The sequence below is a fragment of the Myripristis murdjan genome, chromosome 14, assembly GCF_902150065.1.
Source record: "Myripristis murdjan chromosome 14, fMyrMur1.1, whole genome shotgun sequence".
Classification (NCBI taxonomy): domain Eukaryota; kingdom Metazoa; phylum Chordata; class Actinopteri; order Holocentriformes; family Holocentridae; genus Myripristis; species Myripristis murdjan.
This window is the reverse complement of record NC_043993.1, coordinates 25,095,526-25,119,930: the sequence shown is the minus strand read 5'-3', so window position 1 is coordinate 25,119,930 and position 24,405 is coordinate 25,095,526. Positions and strand designations below refer to the sequence as shown.

The following is a 24,405-nucleotide window of genomic DNA, read 5'->3' as shown; positions in this document are numbered from 1 at the left end:
CTCATAATCACTCAGCAGGATCGCTCTGTACCTCTATTTGTATGTGTGTTGCTGTGAGAGTGTGAGTGTGCATGCATGCACGTGAATGGACAGTATTTCACGGATACTGTACGATGCACTACAAACATACAGTACATGTGTTTTTTCTTCCTCGCATATCTCACACACTCATCGAATAACTGGATGCAAATCAGACAGGTTACTGTTTGGAAACAGTGTCTAGATGCTTGGAGAGGAAACAGACACCACTGAGTAGCTTTTCATTATTTTTTTTTTCTTTATTTTTTTGGATCAGTGTGCAACTTGAATTCAAATCAGGGAATTGAATCTCACGTTCAACTGACTCATCGTCCTGCTTTGACGGCTGAAAAATAAAAAAGAGCATAAATCAGGCAGGATAAAGCGGCAGGTTCGCATCCTCGTTCCACAAACTCTCAATTTGTCCTTGTCCCCCTGCCTCTCCAGTTCTCTGTCAATAATGGTCTGGATCATGTTACCCTCTGTTACTGCTTGCAGCAACTCTTGGACTGCATCCTAAAGTACTCTCGTTTCTCTGTTTATCATTTTTCTGATATGTTGAAACAGGCGTGATGCAATAAACAAGATCAGATTACCCAACCTGGCAACCACAATGAATGACACAGACAGTCTGTATGCAAACACCTCCAAAAGATGACAGCGTCTGTAAATACTTGACTCCACCAATTTCCAGCGGCACAAGGGCTGGCTATACATACAGACAGCTCAGCCTCCGCTCACAGGCACCGCAAAGCTCCGACAGAAGAGACAAACAGAATAGACCTTAATCCAGACACATGTTGAAAGCAGCCGACTCACATTTTCCAGTGCACCTTCTGTTTTTCACCAAACACACACCAAAGCTATTAAGTGGTGTGTGGAATCTCTGAAGCAAGAAATCAAATCACATGAGCTGTTTTTTGTGTGTGTGCGTGTGTGTGTTTTTCCACTAGCTGTGGAGGTGAGTATGAGCAGAACAAATAATTAATTTTAAAATTGTTCAGGCAAGTCAATAGGCATGTTTGTGTTTTGCTGCACAGGAATAATGGCAAATAAACAGTAGAGCTGGTGAAGTTGTACGAAAAAATAATAACAAAAACGTCAATAAACATGGTCATTCTTCATTATATATTTTAAGAATGAGAGAAAACACGCTCTGTTTTGGATGCCTAGGCTCATATTGTCCATTCTTGTGCTAGTGGAAAAATCCGACATCTGGGACTTCCCTGTCAGCTGCTGAGCAGCACGACATTCACCTGTTAGTTTGTTGGAAAATCAAACCCACACAACAAACAGCAAACAAGCTTGGATGTCCTAGAACATGATGAGGATTTGTGTGCTGCTTGCTTTGAAAAAGTTTTATACCATTTCCACTGCAAATACAAATTCCATTGGCTGGTCTGTGTCCTTAAAAGTGATAGTTCTGCTTCTTAGTAGTGTTTGCAACTCCATATAAAAGTGTAATTATAGATCCTTCAAGTTTGACCCATCAGCTCCTTCTCCGTCACAATGAGTGGCTCACCAGGACTGTTCCTCTTCAAAATGAATGAAGTGGATTTGGGCTAGCAAAAAAAAAAAAAAAAAAAAAAAAACCTTGAGTGGCAATTGAGTGCTGATCAGAAGCTGAAAAATGTTTTGGAGGATGCACAACACACGGTTGTTTGAGATTCATTATCAACACTCTTTTCGATCCCTCTTACTTGCTAACCGGTGGAACTATTTTGTCTCTGTATCACTACACAACAGCTCCCTCAGCTGCATATGTTTGTTTACACATCTGGTAGGTGAAGCAGGCAATCATAGTCCCTGCACACAGTTTAATCCACCATTGCATGACAACAAATGCATTCAGCTCATATAAAACATAATGTAGATAACCATAAAAACAATAGACTGCACTGACTGGTTGTGTTACGTTGAGCATACTAGCTATTAGCCACCAAAACCTGCCCCATTTTTAAAATCCTCATTGATTCAAAAGTATTGTGATTGTTTTCCAGCATTGTCACAACGTTAACACCGATACTGAGTGAGGCAGGCCATTTTTGTGTAGATATAAGCCGCATTTAATACATTTTTGGCAAATTCACCATGTCGTGGTTGTGTTAAATAACTGTTCCAGATGCCAGTCTGACCTGTTAGAAATTTTTCATCATCAGAGCATATCACTCCCTCAAGTAGTTTCTGTAACTACTGTAAGTTCTTGACTAGTGACTATCGCATAACCTAAGTGCAATAACACACAATGAGGTGTCACAGCGTTTCCACCTTGCCCAATAATATCCTATTTTATAAAATATCATCATTCATTATCACTTAAATGACACTTTCAAATATGTAGTGTGAATTTTCTTGACTTTGACTGGCCTGATTGTTCCACCATGATGTGAAGGATATCATTACATCATAACTTATAGAAAGAAACATGACTTTCTCTGACAGGTGTTCATGTGCAACTGAAAATATAAAGCAGGGCATTCATGCTATATATGCAATAGCAGATAAATGCAGGGTTGGTGTCCTGTTGGCCTATAGTGCAAATGTGATTACTTAAAAAAATAATTGTCTCATCTGTTTTTTGTGTTTCCACTTACAGCTGTGTTCTTTAGGCTCTAAGGCAAACTGTCTTACAGGTCCTTTTTAGAAGCTCACCCAGTGCTCCATGAAAAGGGTTTTGCATGTGCCTCAGCCATTGTGTTGAACAGAGACAGATTTTTTTTTTTTTTTTTGCCGTGAGCCCTGCATTGATGTATGTGCCAAAAGTTCAGACTGGTGGAACTTTGAACCCACCATGCGCTGACCTTTGAAAGTGCAGCTAATGACAGTGCTGTACAGTAGATCTGCACATGACGGCACAGCTGCCAGTTCAAAATGGAGAAGAAACTGACTATGTGTCTTACAGTCTCCTAAGCTCTACAACAACTCTTTAAAAGCACAGAGAGGCTACACAACAAAACTTTTCCATGGTGAAATGTCAGCTGCAACTACTTGCTTTGTTACAAAGATGGTATAGTAACAAATGGTAGATCTAGCTACTTCTAGCATCTAGCTCACAGGATTTCATTATAGCACCACAGTGAGCTGGTTTGGCAAGGCGCTGTGCTGTACAAAGCAGTGCACACAGAGCAAGAAACTTTGTTTTTTGCATGATAATGTGAATGTTCCATAGAGCTGTAAAAGGTAGTGCATATTTTATGACAACATGAGGGATTCAAGATCCATTGTGTTTCAAGGAAAAAATGTGTGGAGTCTAAAATATTTGCCGTTAACTGCCGTTAACTGCAAAAGCACTGTTCACCGCTGACGTCTACAGGCACATTCATAACTCTAGTAACGTTAACTGACTCACCTTGACTGCTCTTAATCAACATAGTTAAATACTGTGGACTCATAATGCCTGTATCAATTTCTGATATCGCTTATGTTTTCAGATAATGAACAGCGGAATGGAGACTAGATGTCTGGTGCAAGAAGTGGCAAGACACCCAACAAAGATCGTCTCTACTCATACTGATAATAGTGTAGTGACACGTCATCTGCACAGTAGCTTTTATAAATCATTAATACGCTAAAACATACAGAAAAACACATTATATGTTACTTTGAACCATATTACGAAATATATTTCAAAAGTAGAGTGACTGACATACAGGATCCATAAACCCTTTTCATTTTTGCCATAGGCGAAAAACAAATGGAAATGCACCTGAAGGAAAAAAAAAAAGCCCTTATGCTTCTCTCCCTCTTGTGCTACTCTGCCACTACTTTCCTTATGTGCCCTCTCTACTTATGCACACATATCTTATATGTCAAAACTGCTGAATGAATTTACTTTTGAAATGATTACAGTGTGTCTGGCACATAAAGTATAGATGGAGTGTCGCTTCATATTGCCAAACAGCTCTACATTGACATTCAAATCACTTATGACAGGAAGGTAGAGTAAGGTAGGCTTAAGGCTCTATGGGTGACAGGAGACTGCAGCAGGAGAGGTTTCAAGCTCCATCCATGGGCATTTTGCTATATTTCAGTAGTGATTTCTAATTTTGAAAGGGGTATAATTCATAATGCCTTTCAATATGAAATTATTCATAGAGTATCTATTATTAAAATATCTATTATTTATAGTGTAGACTTTACATATGGATTGTACCACTGTGTCACAAAAACACACAGTGTGACAGAACACAGTTCAAACGAGTGGTTTGACACTTCAGATCTCTTGCATGCAGTGACTACAAGTCAGCGTGAAACATGTCTAATCCATCCTTGGTGATGCCACAGGATGTGACCTCCCAGACTGAACTTACCAAGCACACCAAGGCGGTAGTTCATGGTGACCACGATGACATTTCCATAGGCAGCGAGGACACTGGCGTCAAACATGTTCCCTGAGCCCTCCATGTATGAGCCCCCATGGATGAACAGCATCACTGGCTTCTTACGGCGATCACGGATATCTGCATGAGCGAGAGACAAAGACACACATAATACAGCACAAATTTAGTTTATCCGTATTAAGCAAAAACGTATGTGAAATATTTGTACTATTTTGACATGAATCCCTCGAACTCTGATTTTCTAGAATTCCCCTTAAAGTAGGTTCAAAGTTAGAAAAAACATTTATTTTTTTAGATTGTATGACAATGGCACATACATATGTTCTTAGATCCAACAGAAAATATCTAGATGTCTTGTGCATCGTTTTATACACATTTCTGTGATTCAGCACGATATATTTGGTGTCTTTGGAAACCTTGGGATTTCCACTAGAAGTTTAAAATACATTTCTGAGGGTTTGACCAAAGTCAGCCATGCAGCAATGACAAACCCCGCCATGGGAGCAGCAAAGCAGAAGAAGCTACTTCATTTATTGCTGAAATTCTTCATTCACCAATAGGTAGTTATACAGTAGAGAGTAAAAAGTGTAAAATCATTGTACAAAACATAAATACAACACACACACACACACACAAAACAAATGACTTACAAGATACAAAAACAAACAAAAGAAAACACAAAGAAAAAGACAGTAAAAAAGTATCTTTCACAGGAACAAAGCAGACACATTAAGAAAAACAGGGGCATTCACTATCTAAAAAAACTGTTAAACAGCTGAAATTAGGGTAAAAAAAACTGTCTAACCTAAGGGAGTCCAGAAGCTTATTCCGTAAGTGAATGCAGTTGTTCCCACCTCTGCATTCATATACGGGATATCCAAGGTAATACATTCATGTGAACTTGCGTTGTGTCCCATATTTCTAATTCTTAAAAGTGATGATAAATAAAATGGTAGCTTATTAGGGATGGCTTTGAAAATAGAAAAGACATTCTCTGCAAGTTATGGCCACCCTACCTTCTCATAGAGAATACAATGATGGGATCTAAAACTGTCACCTGTAATAAATCTAAGAGAGCTGTGATACACAGCATCGAGCAGCTCATGGGTATGGGCAGCAACATGCATGTAAATTACAAATGCATAGTCAAGCACTGATACAAAGGTGCCTGCACAATCTGAAACCTACTGCTAAAATTGAGGTTATTTCCAAAATTAAATAAATAAATAAATACATTTAAATCTAGTCAGTTCCTCAACGAGAGTTTTAAAAGATAATGTTTAATTTTTCATCTAACCAGATACCCAGATAATTATAACACAGGACTTTTTGAGCCCCAGTTATTGTGCCGATAGTAAAAAACTGATAGTAAAATTTCTCATTTGGGATCTGGTGAATAGCAGGTGTAGAAATCCATACATACTATACCTCAGTGGTTTGACTCACATTTATCTTTGTTTAGGTCCTTCTAGCCTCTGATTGGTTAGTTCAGTGACATGTGAGTCAGAAACAAGTGAGTGTTGTTGGTGTGAAGCTGATGAAGTGCGGGGAACAGTAAAGTACTGCTTCAGAAAGTTGCTTGTCTCCATCTGACTGTTTCCTCTCACTGAAAGTGATCCAACCATCACATTATCAGCCCACAAGTTGCACATGTAGTTAGTATTATCTAGATTTAGAAAAAAAGCCTTAGTTTAATAAGGGTGTTTGTATAGCCAAAAAAAAAAAAAAAAAAAAAAAATCTTTAAATTAGACTTTAAATTCGCCAAAGCTTTGTCAGTAGAGGACGCCAATGAGTAAATAACTGTGATAAAGCAGGATAATGAATAGACCTTCAACTAACCAATGACCCCAACTCATTTTATGTACAATGTGAACAGGACAGGACCTAGTATTGAGCCCTGTGGCACCCCTTTTCTAACTTCAAGGAAACCAGATTGATGACTGTCACATTTGTGTCAAAACAAATGTATCTAGGTCTATCCAAAAGAACAGTATAATCCACTGTGTCAGACGCCTTATTTAAAATGATGAACAGGGCAATATAAGACTCCTTCTTATGTATGTATATATGTATGTATAGCAGTATGTAAAGCAGATATGTCTGTATGTTATGTATATTTAGCAGAACCTTGCTGTTTTACAAATAGTGGCGATCCTGAAGGACAAAGATGAAGATACTATAGGACTTTTTCGGGAGACTGCCTCTTTAGTTGGGAGCCAGCTTTTCAAGCATGTGTCTGCTCCACTGGGCTTGTCTTCTATATTTTACTCTGCTATGGCCCTGTCCTCTGTCCTGTGCTGTGATGGTACCTTCCCAAACTGTTATTCCCCTCCATGTGCAGAGCAAATGGTGCAGTCAGTTCCCGTGCCCTCTCTGTTATTGGTACTGAGTCTCTGTGCCCATCCCACAGTGTGTTGCTATGGTACACTCTGTCAGTCTGTGTGCCCCCTATCTCTCGACGTCTGTGGTATGGTCTGAGTGTCTGAGTGTCGATAAGGCGAGAGAGCTGCCAGTGCAGCCCAGTTAGGCTGAGCGTCTGCGCTGTGCAGGGCCTGTGGATAATTTGTATGAAAGCCAGACCAAGTGGAAACATAAATAACAGCCACAGCATCTGTTTACCCTGATGAGCTTCGGCATTCAGAGATGGGGAAAGAGACAGAGAGACAGGAGGAGAGAGAGAAAGAGAGGGCAGGAGGGAGAGGGAGAGAGAGAGAGAGAGAGAGAGAGAGAGAGAGAGAGAGAGGAAGGAGATGAAAATAGGGCAGCGCGGGAGAACGGGGAGGGGGTGGAGATAAGGACGCGAGGTTCATACCATAAAAATGATGGAACGGATGAAAAAGCACAGAATAAAATGTTACAAAGCAAGTTGCACATAGAAAGGCACCTTAATGAACAGTCAAATTCATACAGGATTCACACCGTATTCATACACAGACGCGCGCACACACACTCACAAACACAAACACACACGCTCTTGCATAGGCAGCTGCGATGTTGAGTCGCTATGGAAACTGCCTCTCGCTAATAGAACTGCACCAGCCATTCCGTTGCACCGACTCACTGAATGCCTGTTGCCGTGGTAACAAATTCTACTCACGTATTTGCACACCCGCCTGCATCACCACCTGAATCTCAGGTTCCACATGCACTTGGGTGCGTCACTCACAGTCACACACACAAACACACACACACACACACACACACACACACACACACACACTAAAAGACACTACTGAAAAAAACGTGACACATATGCCTTCACAGATATGCTGTCATGTATTATGGATCATCTTACAATACATACGATATAAGCAGATTCTTGAAAAATGAATCTTTTAATCCGACACCCCAACCCTCTGCTACTTTTCTTTTCGTCTCTCTATTCTATTGTGAACCTCTGATGATTTCCCAGAGGAAATGTAAACATGTTCAATTATCCCAGCATTACCAGGCCAGTAGAGTGGTTTGACATATCAGCAGGCTGTCGTCAGTCACACTCACAACATGCTCAAACCACAAATTAAACACTTGGGGAGAAGGAACTTGAAAATTTTGGGCACTGATCCATTTAAACTTTAAAGTAATTTAATACCACCTTCATTAGAACCCATTCAAAGTATGATTTATTTGGTGTTGCATAAATGCCTGTTTCTGGTTGGCTCAAGAGTGTGTGCTAAAATAATGTAATGTACACATAGTTAGGATTAGAGGATCAATTCATTGAAAAAAAAAAAAAAAAAAAAAGTTTAAAAAGCTGCCTTGCTAAATCACACAGAAACTATCTGGATAGATAGACTGCACTAGGAGTAACTGGAAAAAAATATTGTATTATATTGTTTATTTTGTGTGTACAGTTCCTTTAATTACTATTCTAAATTCATAAGCTGGTCATAAAGTTTTGTACCAACCTATTTGACTATAGCAGCAAACTGAAACATGAGCGTAACTATGTTAGCTGCCACACTGCCCTGATTTTAAAATACTGATTGATTCCAAACAGTTGTGATTATTTTCCAGCAATTACAACTGGCGTAACTTTAACACCAACATTGAGCTAGACAAACCATTTTTTGAATGTAAGTATGTGTATTTAATCCATTTTGGTTAATCTACATTTTCTATAATATCAGTAAGCCAAATCAGCCTGTAGTGTCTCCATTTCTAGACTGTCTGACCTGGACATAAAAGAACAAAAGTTTATATTTTCAGAGCCTACCCCTTCCTAAATTAATTATCTCTCCAAACTTTTATTGTTGCTATTCATGGCCATAATATAACCAGGATCAACCAATCCATGGGATGCGTTAAAAGATTTCAATGCACACCTCATTGTGCATTATCCCTTACATGGATGATGCACTTGTCAGAATTGAGAAATATTAGATTTGGAATAGGCTAGTGAGTTTGAAATATCCCACCTTAGAAGGGAAACTCACTATTAAGTGTCTGTATGTGTCTGTATGGTTACATGGTTATTAACACTAGCCATGCCCAAAGAATCTATCAAATTAAAATGCCGTAAATGTGCATGCAATTCATCCATTTTTTAATCCAGGTGAGCCTCTAATGACAACAACTCTATGTCTACTTGCTCCTTCACTGTAGATACACATGAAGGATTCATGTTATACCACATGGCTAGCATAATACAATAACCATCAATTAAGAAGTGATGGTGAGATTGACAAGTGTGAGTGTGTGACAAAGTACTTCAAAGAGAACTCTCTTTGACATGCATGCACTGTATGTATATTCAAAAGAACTGAGGGCCTCTCTTGGACTCTGTGTGTTCCTCGTCCCCACGTTTTCTCTCTGTTTTTATATCCGCCAGGTGGCATCCTGGAGGGAATCATGCATCTAGTCTTGTGACTCTGTCTGAGTGTGTGTATCTGGGTGTGTGTAAATCTGTCTGCAGTTAATCTTGCAAACTACTGGGACTGGCAGGCGAATATTTTTTCTGTACCACAATTGAGCGCTAACTACTACTGTGTTAATACAGACATTAACACAGTAATCCTCCAAGAGTTTTAAAAATACAACAACCTGTAGATTGATTTTTGGGTGCACAAATCTGAGCCGAACTAAACACACAATACCTGAAAAATTTCTAGCTAAACCAAGCCCAATTTTTTCTAGACCTGATAAAAGTGCTAATTATTCTTAATGATTAATTCCTCTTAACCGGGCAGTAGAGGCCTGAAGTGATCGACAACTGCATCAGTTTGGAATATATATATATAGTGTTTGTGTGTGTGTGTGTGTGTGTGTGTGTGTGTGTGTGTGTATATATATATATATATATGTATTTTTTATTTTATTTTATTTATTTTTTTTTTTTCCACTAGGAACAACCAATCATGTCTTGCTGCCACAGATTCAAGTGCACTTACAATCATATCTTCTTGCCAGAAATTCAAAAGTTAATGTACGTGCCGGGGCACGTTAGTTGGCACATTATTTTGTTGGCATTTTCACTTTTAAACTGATATTTCACATCGCAGGTCTTTTGGAATTGTTCCTGCCAAGATTCGCACGCCAAGATAAGACAATTGTGGCTTGCATTCATAAAAAAAAAAAAACATTACAGTATTGTCGTCGTTTGAGCTGAAACCACAGCAGCGGAAGACAAAACAGTCAGTATACATGCAACACAATCATCTTTACACCACCTACACCAACATGCATGCCTTCATGCCACAGTACTTTTGGTTGTGTTCAGCTCCATGCGATTGTCTACCACTCTCTTTATCAATCACAGCAAATGGACATTGTGTCCGATGATTTGTCTCCATATAGCCTGTCTTCCCAGGTTAAACTATGCACTGCACACCTAATGCACTGCACATATTGTCTCCCCTTCACTCCACTACTGTCATGACAGTAGTGGAGTGAAGAGGACACATAGTTTGCCCTGTAGTTCCTGTTTGCCACCCACATGCCTCCAGACACGGCTGGTGAAGATCTACTCTCTACTGAGTGCTCTCTTCCAGTTTTTTTTTTTTTTTTTTTTTTTTGTGATTGGAATGGGCTCAATATAAATAGGGTGGAGAGTAGGGGTGCAGGGTCGAAGGGGGGGTGAAAGTTTTCTCACTCAGCCCAAATCCACAGCCTATATGGCCAACAAGGACCTCACTGTCCTGTCTGCCTGCTGCCTCCAACACACTAGCACATTATTCACTCCTCTCTTTTCCACCTAACCTGATACTCTCTTCCCTGATACTCTCCTCCATAATATCTGCCCCTCCCACCTCCCAATTCTTAAAGTATGTCTCACCTCTAAATAGAAATCGCCTACTGCCTCCTTTTTCATTCCTGTGTTCATCCCTCATTCATATTCCTGCGAACCTGTAGATTGATTTTTGGGTGCACAAATTTGAGCCGAACTAAACACACAATACCTGAAAAATTTCTAGCTAAACCAAGCCCAATTTTTTCTAGACCTGATAAAAGTGCTAATTATTCTTAATGATTAATTGCTAACAACTGCATTTTTCTACAGTATATGAAATGGAGCCTATGCCCGATACCTGAGCAATTAAGTGAGAAATTCAGCCCCAGCCCAGCCCTTCTGATCCAGTCAAGATCCATCAGGTGTCGGTATAAATGTCAAGCTCTACCAGTCTCCTACTCATCCACCCTCTCACTCTCTTTTCCTCTACATCTCTCTCACTTTCAAAGCTCTATAAATGTCATTTCATCATGCACTTGTCTTCATTATGACTATTTTTTCCCTTCTCTCCCCCTCATTGCCCTCCCCTGTGCTCTCGAAGCGCTCTGCTTTTCCTTCTCTTTCATCTCTATTCTATCATTCTGTTCCTCTCCTCGACAATCCTGCATGAATCCTTCCCTCTGTTTTCACCGTTAAGAAACCGCACAATTGGATTAGCTACATCTGTCTCTTTTTAAACCATAGCAATTAGAGATGCAAGGAAGAGGGAATTCAATACCCAAATAGCACAGAGCCCAAATTACAAAAAACACACTTATGCACACATTGACACAAATTAGCGCTCATGCACTCGGATACAGAGTTGCACATGCACTGTGCTCGAGTAGACACATATGCTCAAATGAATATGTAATGTACTGTATACGTGCATGCACAGATGACCACATGCACACAACAACACATGCACACAGCTTTCAAAAACAAATTTGGGATGCACTGGCAAACAGTAGTAAGAGTAATTCCTTCTAACTGTTGCGCAAGTGAAAATCTATAGCAGCAGCAGAAAAATGCAGAAATTAGCAGTCCATTTCATGTATCTGAACAAAAAGGACTTCTGTAGAATAAAAGTGCAGTTAAGAAAAGACTGAATATTGATTTTCAGTGAGGCACCAGAGAGGATAGTCAGAACATCAGCATGTGGTTGATCAAGCACATAGTCACTAAGAAAGGAAAGTCAATTAGCTCCCCAGAGATGAAAGCACCCTAAAAAGTCGCTTTGGTAACAACAAGAATGCAAAACAATTCTTTTGGATGTTGTTCTTTATGTTGTTTTAGCTGTATTTGTCTATCAGTATGTCAGTATGAGGGAGGTAGATTTGTGTGAGCACATGGGAAAGCAGATGGGAATGCTGAATGTACATTTATGTACAATTTTATTGGACATGTGAAAGGCAACGTGACAATGATGAGACTGGCATGAGTATTTATACAGACATTAACACAGTAATCCTCCAAGAGTTTTAAAAATACAACAAAAGGGAAAAAAACTTGCAATTAAAATACCTTCATCCCTCGGCCTGTTCATTGTAGACTCATCGTGTTTTTTTGTGAGTGGACCTAAGGTTAAGAAAAAAGGGGGAGAGAAGACAAAAGACAAAATTCAAAAAGATTGCATTTAGAGAAAAAGCGAAAAGCAAAAAGCACATCAAGAGAGGAGAAAAACTGGAAAGCTGCAGAGTATAATAGCTCTCTCACTTTCAAATGGCTGCATGCAGCTAAAAACAAGATGTTAAGATTATACAGCGTGCCCTGAAAAGACACCCTAAACTCATCTGCTTCTAATCACGGACTGCCTCGTAAATGACCACAGGGGACACTTCTCTTCAACCCTTTTCCCGATCACTCCTGACACATTGGTGCTTTTAAAGAAAAATCAATGAGAGGAATCAAGCCATCACTCTTTTTGGTCAGAAAAAGGAAAGGAATGTCAAGACACTGTGTAGCCTGTTCCAACTCAGGACAGTGTTGTAGCCCTTAGGCGATCGACCCTCTACAATATGTCCAGAGGGACTGGACTGTCAGAAACACAACAGCGCTAAAGACATACACACACACACTCACACACATTCACACACACTCCCTCACAGATACACGTGACTACGCAACTACATCATGCATGCACAAAACCTAGCACTGAACTTGAGATGTCTGCGTGAAGATACGTGCTCTCTCCGACCCCCTTTTGCAGCTGGAAGCAGCGAGAACCGTTTTGGATATTTATACTGCCTGCAAAGGCTTGTGACAGGATTCCCCTCACCAAGGTCAAAGAGGGGCCCCACATTAAGCTTTAATGGTAATGCCAGTTAAACGCTCCATAGGGTGCAGCCAATAACAAGCATTTATCACAGTGACCAACCAACACCCTGGTGCGCCAACCTCTGTAAGCCTTGCTGATAAGGATCCCATTAATTTGTTTTCTTTTTTTTTTTTGTGGTTTCAAACTGTCAGTGGAGCTCTCTATCAGCACGCAATTACCACTGCTTTTTGTGTCGGTCTCAGTAATGGCTAACCTTCTACATCACCTGTGTACAGTATGTTCTAGATCTCTGTCCTCAGTAACTCAAATGCACATGCACAGTGTCACACTAAGGCTGGGCGATGTATTGATATTAAATCAACAGCGTGATATGAAACTACATATCGTCTGTGAGTTTGGATATCATGATATCATCGTATGGCATGTTGTCTTTTCCTGGTTTTAAAGGCTCACCAACAGTAAAAGAATGCGATTTTCTGAACTTATTAGACTGTTTGTCCCATTATTTGCCTCTAACTGCTTGGTCATCATATCCAATAGTCATCCCTACAATACTGGCACAATATCAATATTGTATTTGGTGAAAGACATCGTAATATTTGACTTTGTCCACATTGCCCAGGCCTACCTCATAAACACAGAACAACTATCTGTTGCATCACCTTCCCTCCAACAGCACACTCCCTGCTCTGCAATGTGTCATAATAATTAAAAAAAAAAAAATTAATAGTCTTTTATGGAGGTCTAACGATTCAGTTTTCATGCTTTCTGTTCATGCATGGTATCTTGGTGTGTAGGCCACGGTTCGGTTTGTATTTCAGTTTGGCCCGAAAAAACTGAACTGACTCTGAGCTTTTTCTTTTTAATTAAAAAACCTTTTTAATTAAAATACCAACAATGCAACAGAAAATGTTGAATAGGGCTTTTGCCCATGTTTGGTAAAGTGTGTGTAACATAGCAACACATGTCTTTGTGTCCAGTTCATGGAAAATCTATCTAGCTTTAATCAAAAGCAGTGCTGAATGTTCCTCAGTACAGATATGGTCACTGCAAAAAGAAAAATGACTTTACATGCAAAAAGAATTTTGGTACAAAATCATTACACGATCATTCAGCAAGTGACATTTCAGTTTCTCACACTCTTTTGGACCTTCATATTGAATAAACAACATAATGCTTTGCATCTATTCAGAAAGGTAACACAGAGTGTCACTGCACTACCTAAATGGCCGATGCTACATCAGATTTCCATCGATGCCTCTATATTGTTTCCTGCCATAAAATGTTTATCATGCTTTTTAATGGGCATGGATCAATGCTGAATAGATTTGCAGCTTCCTCCCAGTGCTCCTGTGCAGGGCCTCTTCCAGTAAGGGCTTCCTGGTCGAGCTGTAGATGGCGGCTTGTGGTGGGATAGGTCGGCAGTCCGGGGCAGACAGGTAGCCAGGCCGGTAATGGATAGGAAGATACATTCATCCCCCGCCAAATCAGCACTTCCACATCATTTAAGACCACTTTAAAGCCACGCCTCACTGCTTAATGGAAGACACTTTGATTTCATATGTGCTCTAATGCCTAATAAAGAGCTGAATCCATACATGGGGAAGAGCTCCACTGAAACATTTTGTCTGTTTGTAATGGGAGGCCAGACTTCCGCTTAAGACGATGTATTTCAGCAGAAGCCGAGGTGTGGCTGTGTGAGAGAGGACTAAGTCTGAGATGGCCAATGGAAGTTCTGCTGGCTTTACTGCCTGCTGAGCTGTCAAAGAAAGGGGTTTTGTGGAGCCGTTACATTTATTCTGCAGATTTATACCAGTACATACATAGATGTGTGTCACGTAGGAAACAGGGAACGAGACAGAGAACAAGCAGGTCTGTGTTAGCTGAAGACCTCAGCCAATCTCACTGCCAATACTCTCGGTTGCAGCTCTACATAGACGTTGATGAATTACACTCTTATTACTGTAGAAAAGGTCAGCATTGGTAAAGACTAACCTAACCATGATCAAGTATTGTTTCTTGTTTTTCTGCAGAGGAAGTACGACAACAGAGAATTGCAAAGATGATCGGAAGAAACTCAAGCTATAAAAAAAAAAATAAAGATGTGCATTGAAATAAATCCTCATGGAATTTCTAAATCAGAAAAAAATGTGATTTCATAGTGACATGGAGAAAACCGCTGTCTACTTCCCATCAATTTTTAAGTAAGTCCTCCCAGATCTTGAAGAAAAACGATGTTGAATTTGGCAGAGAAGATTTGGCAGAGAAGAGAAGATATACACATTTTAGGGTAAAAGACATCCAACACAGATCTATTTTAGCTTGTCAATAGTCTCATTTCACGTTTTCTATGTGTTTCAATCTGTAAACCTACAAGAAGGCTGGCTAAAGCATACAGTAATGTAGTGGGCTTCTCTTCAATGAAATCCAATGGGCAACACAGGATCATTTAGCTCCGGTTGCCCCAGAACTGTTTGACCTAATGCTGCTCCCTCTCTCATTCAACAGCGTTTTCTGTTCGGTTCACTGAGCCAGTGGCCTGAGCGCAAGCTGTCTCCCGTCCCTCTCCATTTCCTCAGTGCAGTAAACAGGATGAAACTGCAGTATGTCATGTCTGTGGTGCCCTGTCTGCTTGACAAGGTGTCAGACACAGCTTCTGTCCAGCCCCCAACATCCAGGCAGCAGCTTCCAGCACTCCCAGTCCAATTCCTCCCCTCTCCATCTCTTCCACTATCTCCCCAGCCGCCAGCTCCATCCCTGCCTCCACAGTCCTGCCCACTGAAATATGGTTTTTAATAAAGAGGACGGTAAATGGCTGCTCTAGCAGCAATAAAAATGAAGGATCTTAGGCCCTTGGCTGAGGAGTGTCTGGAGGAAATAGGAATGCAGTGACACAGTGCTCTTGCCTAGCAGCCTGGTCACACAGGAGACTCTCTACCTACGGTGGAAAGCAGCAAGAGAGAGTGAGAGATATAGAGAGTGTAAAACTCACTGTTCAGCCTAACATTAGGTCTGTTTTATTTACATTATTCTAAAAAGCTATGTGGATTTCATTTGAGCTGAGGAAGTAGCAGGCTACATAGTGGCCTGGTGGGGAAGGGCATTGAGCTAATTTGCATTCAGAACAGTGACCCCCTCTACCACCATCTGCATAAAGATGGAGGAGAGAGGAGAGGAGAAAGGAGAAGAGGCAGGCAGGAAGGGTTTCAGGAATAAGTGAGCAGGAGGGGTGAACAGATGCAGAGAGAGAAGGGAGCTGTGCCTTTTTTGTCCACAGAATAACGCAGAGAACATGCTCAGTGAGAATATTTCTATAGACCTGAGGCGGAGACGGTAAATAGAGCTAGAAGTCAAGGTAGCGAGGGATGATAACATGATAATGTTGCACCCTGTAGATTAAATGTGTCAAATCCAACGCCTGGCCCAGCGGGAATTTTGATCCAAACTGCGCATGAATTTGGGTTGTCAATTCATTTTGGCCCAGTTACCAGCAGCCGCCATAAATGGGAATACAACTCCCAGTTGCCAAACAGAGCGCACTACTGTGCAGGCATCAACTCTTCAAACACACACACACATACACACACACACACACACACACACACACACACACACAAACACACACACACACACACACACACACACACACATGCACATCCACACATGTGCACGCAAAACAACAAACAGCCTGACCATCATTCATCGGCACCTAGCAAGCAAGCTAACTTTCAAGCTCAAAAAGCTTACCCAGGCTGAAAAAAGCAATGTTGATGCTGAGGGCAGACAATTTCAGGAGAGGTGGGAGACTAAATATTCTTTAATCGAGTGTAAAGTGTGTCTTATTTGCCATGAGGAAAAGCCCAATGCGTATTCTTCAGGATGCTCGAGGAAGTCACCAGTTTCATCATCAGCAAGGGTAATGATGTTGCTTGAGGATGAAGGAGGTGATGTGCACTGTTATGTGAGAAATCATTTAAGGCTTGTATGTGTCACATAATCAAAAACAGGGCTGGACGGTATGGTAAAAAAAAAAAAAAAAAATCATATTGCAATTCTTTGGACAGTAATTGTAACTGTGACATATTTGATATATTTATGCTTTTAGTGGGAATAATGATTTCGGCATCATAATTTTCATCTTCGCCAGAAAGAAAATATGATTGAAAAAAATCTATGACATATGATTTTTGCTGGTGTATGTGCCAAACCAAATTTTTACTCTGGAGAATGCAATTTGTGGGCTAGGGCAGCTCTGTAGCACCTTTTATAATGGTATTTTACCACACATTTTAAGAACAGCAGCTCCTAAAGTCTGCATATTACACTTGACAATAGGCCTATACTGCACTTCCGATACTATTTCAATTAACTGTTCAGCCCTAATCACAGATCTATCTAAAATCATAACATCATGTGAACAATGTGAGGTATTATGACAACTGATATGCATGGAAATGTGTTTAATTTCACTCAGGCATTTCACTCTCAGTCTCTCTGTTTCTCTGTGACACACAAGCCAAAACATATCCTGAGGGACAGCATCAGCCTTGTGTGAGCAGTGACCCTTTACAAAAAGTGACAGATTCTGACAAGAAGACAAGCTACATGTGAAATCAGTCTCATTCATTTGCGCTCCTTTTCCCCCTCAGAGTAACGCAGACGGCTCGACATACTCCGATTCATCCTCTATGTGAGCATGTGACATAGTTAGTGTATAGCATCGAGCTCACGTTATTCAAAATATGCTTCATTCATATCACCCTACCCCCACCTCTGTGCATCGTAAAGAGAGGTGCCCTACATAGCTCCATTTGTATTTATATACCGTTCAATGCTAAAGTTACATTAGTTGGCATCACGCGACGAGCAAAACAACTGGGAGCAATTTATCTACACCTTTTCCACTTGGGCATTTTGAAGTGAATATCTCCGCCATACAGGACATAATTCAGACTTTACCTTGCTCACACATACATTTTCCCAATCACATGTATGTACACAGAACATGAGAGGCTTACACATTCAAAAGTAATGAAACATTCACATGACCTGTTGTTAACCACTCACATGCACTACTGAAACTGATTATGCTCTTATACACCACTGAAAAACCTCTCGTGCACTATTGAAAAGCACTGACATACACTAGTGAAATACTCTTGTACGCACTAGTAAAACATCAAATATTGCACAAAATACCCTTGCATTTAGCAATGAAATGTCTTCACTGGCGTATGTGTTAACATTTTACTAGTGCATGTGTGAGAAGAGCGAGAAAGAGAGAGAAACAGTAACTATTTCAGCAAAAATGGAAGGAGGCTGGAATAACAAACGTTTCACTGGCTTATTTCCAAAGAGCGTTGTACCTGTGTGAAATGAGGGAGTCGGTGTTTCGACAGAGACAACAAAACACTCACTGGCCCTTGTATAGAAAATACCAAGTCAGCACCTTGGTATTTTGTCAGTGACCTTGATGTCCCCCCACCACAGGAGCAAGTTGTCCTGGGTGTAATTGTTTTTTTTTTGTTGTTTTTTTTTGTATGTGTGATGTGTGGTGTCTGAGACGTTGCTGCTTGAAGATTGGGGGCTTGCTGGCCTGTTGGTGGCGTTGTGGTTGGCCAATCAGTTTCACACTGTGGACCCTGGGTATCAAGGTAGAAACACATCATTACCTGCAGATTCACCACATTTGACCCAGCAGTTTCTGAGATATTGAGCGTGAAGCCTATTAGTGGCATTGCAGTGAGCCACTCAGATTAATACTGTAGTTTTGCAGCCTTATTACTATGAACTAGTGCAAGGATGAATTATCATAAATGAATGAATGAATGGATACATAAATGTTTTATAATTATGCCAATAGTTAATAATCATAATTCTGACTTTTAACAATGAATTTATGAATTTATGAAAAGATTATAAAATGTACATTGACTTTTACTCCTATTCTCTGCAGGCTCAACTTTGTATTGTAGTTAGTGTGGCTGTAGGAGGTCCAATTAAAAAGAGTAATCTAAAAATAAAGAAATGGCCCAAATAAGTCTAAGTAGTAAAACAGCAGATCATTTAATTGTGAGAAAATGAAAAAGGAAACACTGTGGATGGCAAAACAAGGGGGAAATTTGGTAGCCTTTCTGAAATAGTTTTACCAATCAATTTATAAATGCAGTCATTTATTAATCACTTCAGCACAGCATTATGAAGTGGAATTAACAACTTCAAGTTCAAGTTTAGATTAACACCTGACATTTAAGGAACATGTTATTGTTTTATAAACTACATTTTTAAATTACATTTTCTTTTTAAATGTGTCATTCACATTTGTAAATATTGGTTTATAATGGCTAAACCATAATATGAATTTTGGCCAATGAGAAGCTCTACACAGGAAATTGCTGGCTAACCCATTTCAAATTTTCTGATGCCACTCTTCAATTAAAGAAAGGCTCTGTGGGGACAGAAAAATGTTTTAATAGTGTATATATTTCAATCGTACAAGCAAGAGGTTTTCCATATGAAAGCCCTTCAAAGGCATATACATCCAAGTGCATTTTAACAGCGTAAGCAAAATGTTTTTAATATTCAGTAATGTATGTAAGAGCATTTCAACAATGTATGCCAGAGGTTTTCAAGAGTATATATGAGAGGGTTTCAGAATTGGCCGTGAGAGTGTTTCATTACATTAGGATGTGAAAGTGTTTCATATATTTATGCAAGAGGTAAAAGGTGTACACGCAAAGTAAAGTTTGAATTAGTACAAGGTGATTACAGCACCTAATGGTTCTTTGTAGTCCTCATTTCTCTTTTTCTTACAGACATATAATTTCATATAAGCTATGCTCTTTACATAAACTTTGGGTTTCTGAGCTAATTACCCAGTGTGTTTGTGGGTGTGTATGACAATTAATGCAAATGTGTATGAGAAAGACTGTGAGTGAGATTCTGCTGGTAGTCAACATTATATTTTCACTATACAAAAAATGTTAAATTTTCAATATAGGAAGAACAGCAATAAACACAGGTTTATAACCTTTTCACCCAAAACCATGCACTGTCATTTGCTCATTTATTTAATTGCTTATCCACCACTGCTCACCCATTAACTGTTCTGGTACTTGCAAAATTAATAAATTAACTAAAGCTGCTTTTGTTATTATTTGTAATTTGTTATTTGTTGCATGGTAATATTCTACATTTCCTATTTACAACTGGGCTTTTTTTTTTTATCATGGATATCATTCATCAGTTAAACTGTCAAATACAACAATGTGCCATGTTGTTGGGAGAGTAGTAGGTTATTTTAGGCTGCTGAGGAGTTACCCTCCATACTTGAGCAACAGAAATAATGCATAAACATGTGTTGGTTGAGTTGACAATTCTCAAGTGTGCCTATTAATCATAGACTTTTCAGCATTTTATCATTAGACTTGCTTACTATCATCAGTAGCATATGCTTTGCCTTCAAAGTTAGACTTTGATCCTGTGTTCTTTTACCTGCCCATCTGCTTTCTCAAACAGAGGATCATTAATACACCAAGTGAACCAAGGTAGCCCATGGAAAGGTGGATGTGTTTGCTTATTTTTATCCTTGTTTAAGAGTTTTCTTTGATAGACTAATTTTACCCCAGGAGACCTACATTGTAAACAAAGTTATTTTCTTTTTTTTTTTTTTTTTTCCATATTTGCTGTATCTTAACTAACCCCTGGCAAGACAACATTAATTCCCAAGATTTTGCCCTATGGCCTAACTACAGTTACACAGCACCCATGCAAGGCAAAGCTGGAGACCTTGCCAAAAAGCCTCAGTGCATGGATCATTTTAAATTGGTGTGTCCGCTCAGCCAAAATGGCTAGTGAGGTTTAGAGCTGTATGCTACCAATAACAAAAAGACAGTTAAGTGTTTGAACCCTTGGCAACCACAGTATGTGTTGTTTAACTGAAATGACTCAGCTTTGTTACAGTGAAAGGTAACCTGCCCCCTCTGAATATTGGCAAAGCTTCTGAACTGGAAGCCTGTTAGCTCTACTATCTCTGTTTGACTGATTTCTAATTACTACACTACATCATTCATTACTGGACTGCTCTCTACAGTCAGAAAAGACAGCTGACTTGTCCTATAAATTGCTTGCCCATGCATGATGCATTAATATTATTTAGCACGGTCAATGTAAATTCTATGGAAGCACAATACTTTTATTAGCATTGCAAACACACATTTCATGCATGTTGTGCAGGGAAAATAGATGCAAATTAGCTGGATGCTATCTCTGGTGCAATTTCCTTTAAACTGTGCATTGTCCCCATAAAAATAAACATTAAAATAATAATGCCTGGTTTAACGAGCTAGTATTAGTCAACCTACAGTAAAACGCACACTAAGGAGACGTGGCAGGCTAGTGAGCTAACAGTAGCTAATTAGTAGAATGTGTATTGTAAGTGGTTTAAAGGACAAGTTCACTATTTTGGAACCTAGGTGCTATTTACAGATTATTTGGCATCATCCTCAGATGTAGAAACCATCATTTCACCGGTTGCTTCATTAGGCCCATTGAGGCTGATATCGATGTGCTGCTGGCTCCTGCTCCACTATAAAAGCAGTCAATGGGGCAATCGTGAATGGCTTTGGACAGATAAGATTGCTTTTATGAAACTTAGTGTATACTCTCAGAATGTTCTCCTGAAAAACGGTTCACAAACTGATCATCACATCAACAGAGCTGGTCCATTTGGAACAGAACTACTTTATTTCACAAATCAAGCACTACCTTCCAAACTTTAAAACCCCAAGCTGTAGCTAGACTTTACTCAGCCTGGAGAGTCCTATGCAGAAGCAGTCAAAACAAGTCCCATAAGAATACTACTGTCTTAGCCCAAAACTGCTAACAAAATGTTCGGTTTGTGAGACAGAAGAGCATTCTGAGATTGGTGAGAGTATGTTGTATACTGACGTTCCTGTTTTGGAAAAAACAACATTGTCTTCAAACCCATTTAGGAATGCTGCTGTTTGACTGCTGCTGAAGCCAAGTTGGAGCCTGCAGCTCATTGATATCAGGCTCAATACTCAAACAACAGGTGAAATGATGCTCTCTACGTCTGAGGATGATGCAAGATAATCTTTCAATAGGGTTTGAGTTCCAAAATAACAAACTTGTCCTTTAAGTAGTTGACAAAAAATGCTAAAAGGTTCTTGTAATTACGTGTGAGCCCATAAAAAGAGCATATGTAAAATGAGCAATTGTACATAACTACACAAGCACAAGACTGATTGCATGCTGTGCAGCAGTATGTAAATCTTTAAAACGCTCTAACTGAACAACCGGTAGTAATTGAGACCGACATGAATGCAAGTGCTGCAATTCTTTGGTAATCTCTTGGGTGTCTGTTGGCTCAGGTTAAGAGCTCTCCTTCCTCTGATTGCATATCCTGACTAAATGATCAAAATGATACTGCTCCATGAGGGAGCACTGCAATGTTGACACAAAAAAACAATTTTACACCAGTCTTTAAAAGAGCAAAAAAGTGTACAAACTGTCCTCATTGCGAAACTCTGAAACAGCAGTGCCAAGAACTAATCTCCTTCTCATTTTGATGAGAAGAGGTACATTTGATTGCAGTTCATTCATAAAGACTCTTATCCTGAACTTACCCTGACTCAGTCCAAAAGTAGAGAACAGTTTAACACACTTAAGGACATTCCATGATTTGCTCCTATGCTTTTTTATGAGAGCTTTGTGGCCTGTTAAGACTCACCATCTTCAGTGGGTACGTAGATGTTGAGGTACAGGCAGTCCTCACTCTGGTTCTGCACATAGGTCGCTGCTGCATCCAGGTTGTCTGTGAACCACACAGGTAGCATGATCTCAGGCAATACCCCGTGCACGTTTTGGGGACACACGGGTGCAAAATGAGTAGCATTACGGATCTCCTGCCAGGAGCCTGGTGCCTCAGGGGGCTGGAAACGACGCTCGCCGATAGGTGCTGTGGCATATGGCACGCCCAAGTACTGTTCTACGGGACCCAAGATCTCATTGTTGAGCTCCTTCCTGATTCCACGCAACTTTCCATACCCTGTGCTTACTATGGGGTGTTTCAGGTCAACTCGCTGACATGAAGAGAGAGCCAGGTGTAGCACTAGCCCCAAAAGCCATACCAGACAATGATCTGAGATCTGCTGAGAGCTGTTACGTCGCTTTCCACCATAGCCTTGGTGGCTGGCAGCATTCATAGGAAAAAACAACATGTCCAAAATAAAGACTCTTTTAGTCATATCACTAGGGCTTCAGTTGGGTGTAGAGAGGGATCACAGAGTCAGTGGGTTATTAGAGATAAAGTAGGCAGAAAGAGGATTTGTGGAAGGTGACAGGTTAACATCAGAGGTGCAGACAGCGTTTCCCTAGATGGTGGGATAGGTAGCATCCTCAAGTAGACTCTTTGGTCTCATCCGTCTGCTTCTTGGGAGCTCCTGATAGGCCCAGGGCTGCAACGAGGAAGCCAATCACACCTGGAAGACACAAAGAGCAGCTGGTTAGTGCCATTGTATGTAATTGTTTGTGTGTGTTTGAAAAGGCACAAAAATGGGAAGGCTTCTTAGCCAAGAGTTGTGTGCAGCGCAGATGAAGTCTGTACTGAAAAAGTCCAAAAATTACCAAAACAATAATGACATTGTGCTGTCTTGTGGTTGACACCTTCTTACATATTTGATACTGAGGCTGAAGTCTTACTTTATTGCTATGCTGTCTATCACCAGAACGTGTAAGAGTCAGGGGTCTTTAACATGATGATGCAATGTGATGCAGCGTTGAAGTGTCAGAAATGTTAAAGTTCAAGTTAAAGTTGTTCCACTAAGATGATGACTAGGCTATAATGTCAGTATATATAATATTAATACATATTATGATGTAATATGTAATATAGTCCTGCTAACATTGGGATAATACCTTTATGCTTTATGATGCATCTACATTGGTGTAAACTATATTCGGATAGCTCAAAAACATTGGGATGAAGCTGCTCAGACCTGGTTAACTGGTTTTATCAAGCTACTACAAAGCAGTGGAAAATATTCATTCAGTGTATTTGCATAATCAGTGCATAAATATAATATATGCATATATTCAACACCTTTACTGCAGTGCAATGCATGTGCAACAAGTCATTTGAAATGACCACCTGAAAATAATCCAGTCCCTGTAACTCCAGCCTATTTCCATTGAAAAGAGTTGAAATGTGTTAACGGTAGTGCATTAATTTTGAATAGTTTTTTTTTTTGTTTTGTTTTATTTAGCTGTGCAACACTAAGCCCAAAGTCACTGTTGCATACAAGCCTCCAAGATAATTTTTGCAAACACATCCTATGCACTAACCCATTAGCAGCCAATAAAAACAGAGTTCTGGCTCAGATTTTATAGTTTCTTTTCCCCCCACTCAAAAAATCGGTTGAGAAAGTTCTAGAGGGTTGAAGTTTAAAAAAATTAACCACCAATGTTAAAACAGCACAGAATGTTAACATCAGCACAAGTGTTGACTCTTTTTTTATTTATTTATTTTTTTTTTTTTTAA

General features: G+C 39.8%; 1 protein-coding gene across 1 annotated transcript in view; it reads right to left on the bottom strand.

Moving 5' to 3' along the window:
* The window catches only part of nlgn2b (neuroligin 2b), an 85,274-nt gene that overhangs the window by 25,413 nt on the left and 35,456 nt on the right, over positions 1-24,405 (bottom strand). The window contains exons 2-4 of the mRNA XM_030068928.1: positions 22,597-23,347; positions 12,092-12,145; positions 4,329-4,478 (exon numbers count right to left, since the gene is read on the bottom strand). Of these exons, the coding sequence (XP_029924788.1) occupies positions 4,329-4,478; positions 12,092-12,145; positions 22,597-23,113 (721 nt within the window). The 5' untranslated portion in view covers positions 23,114-23,347. The remainder of the gene's footprint in view (positions 1-4,328; positions 4,479-12,091; positions 12,146-22,596; positions 23,348-24,405) is intronic.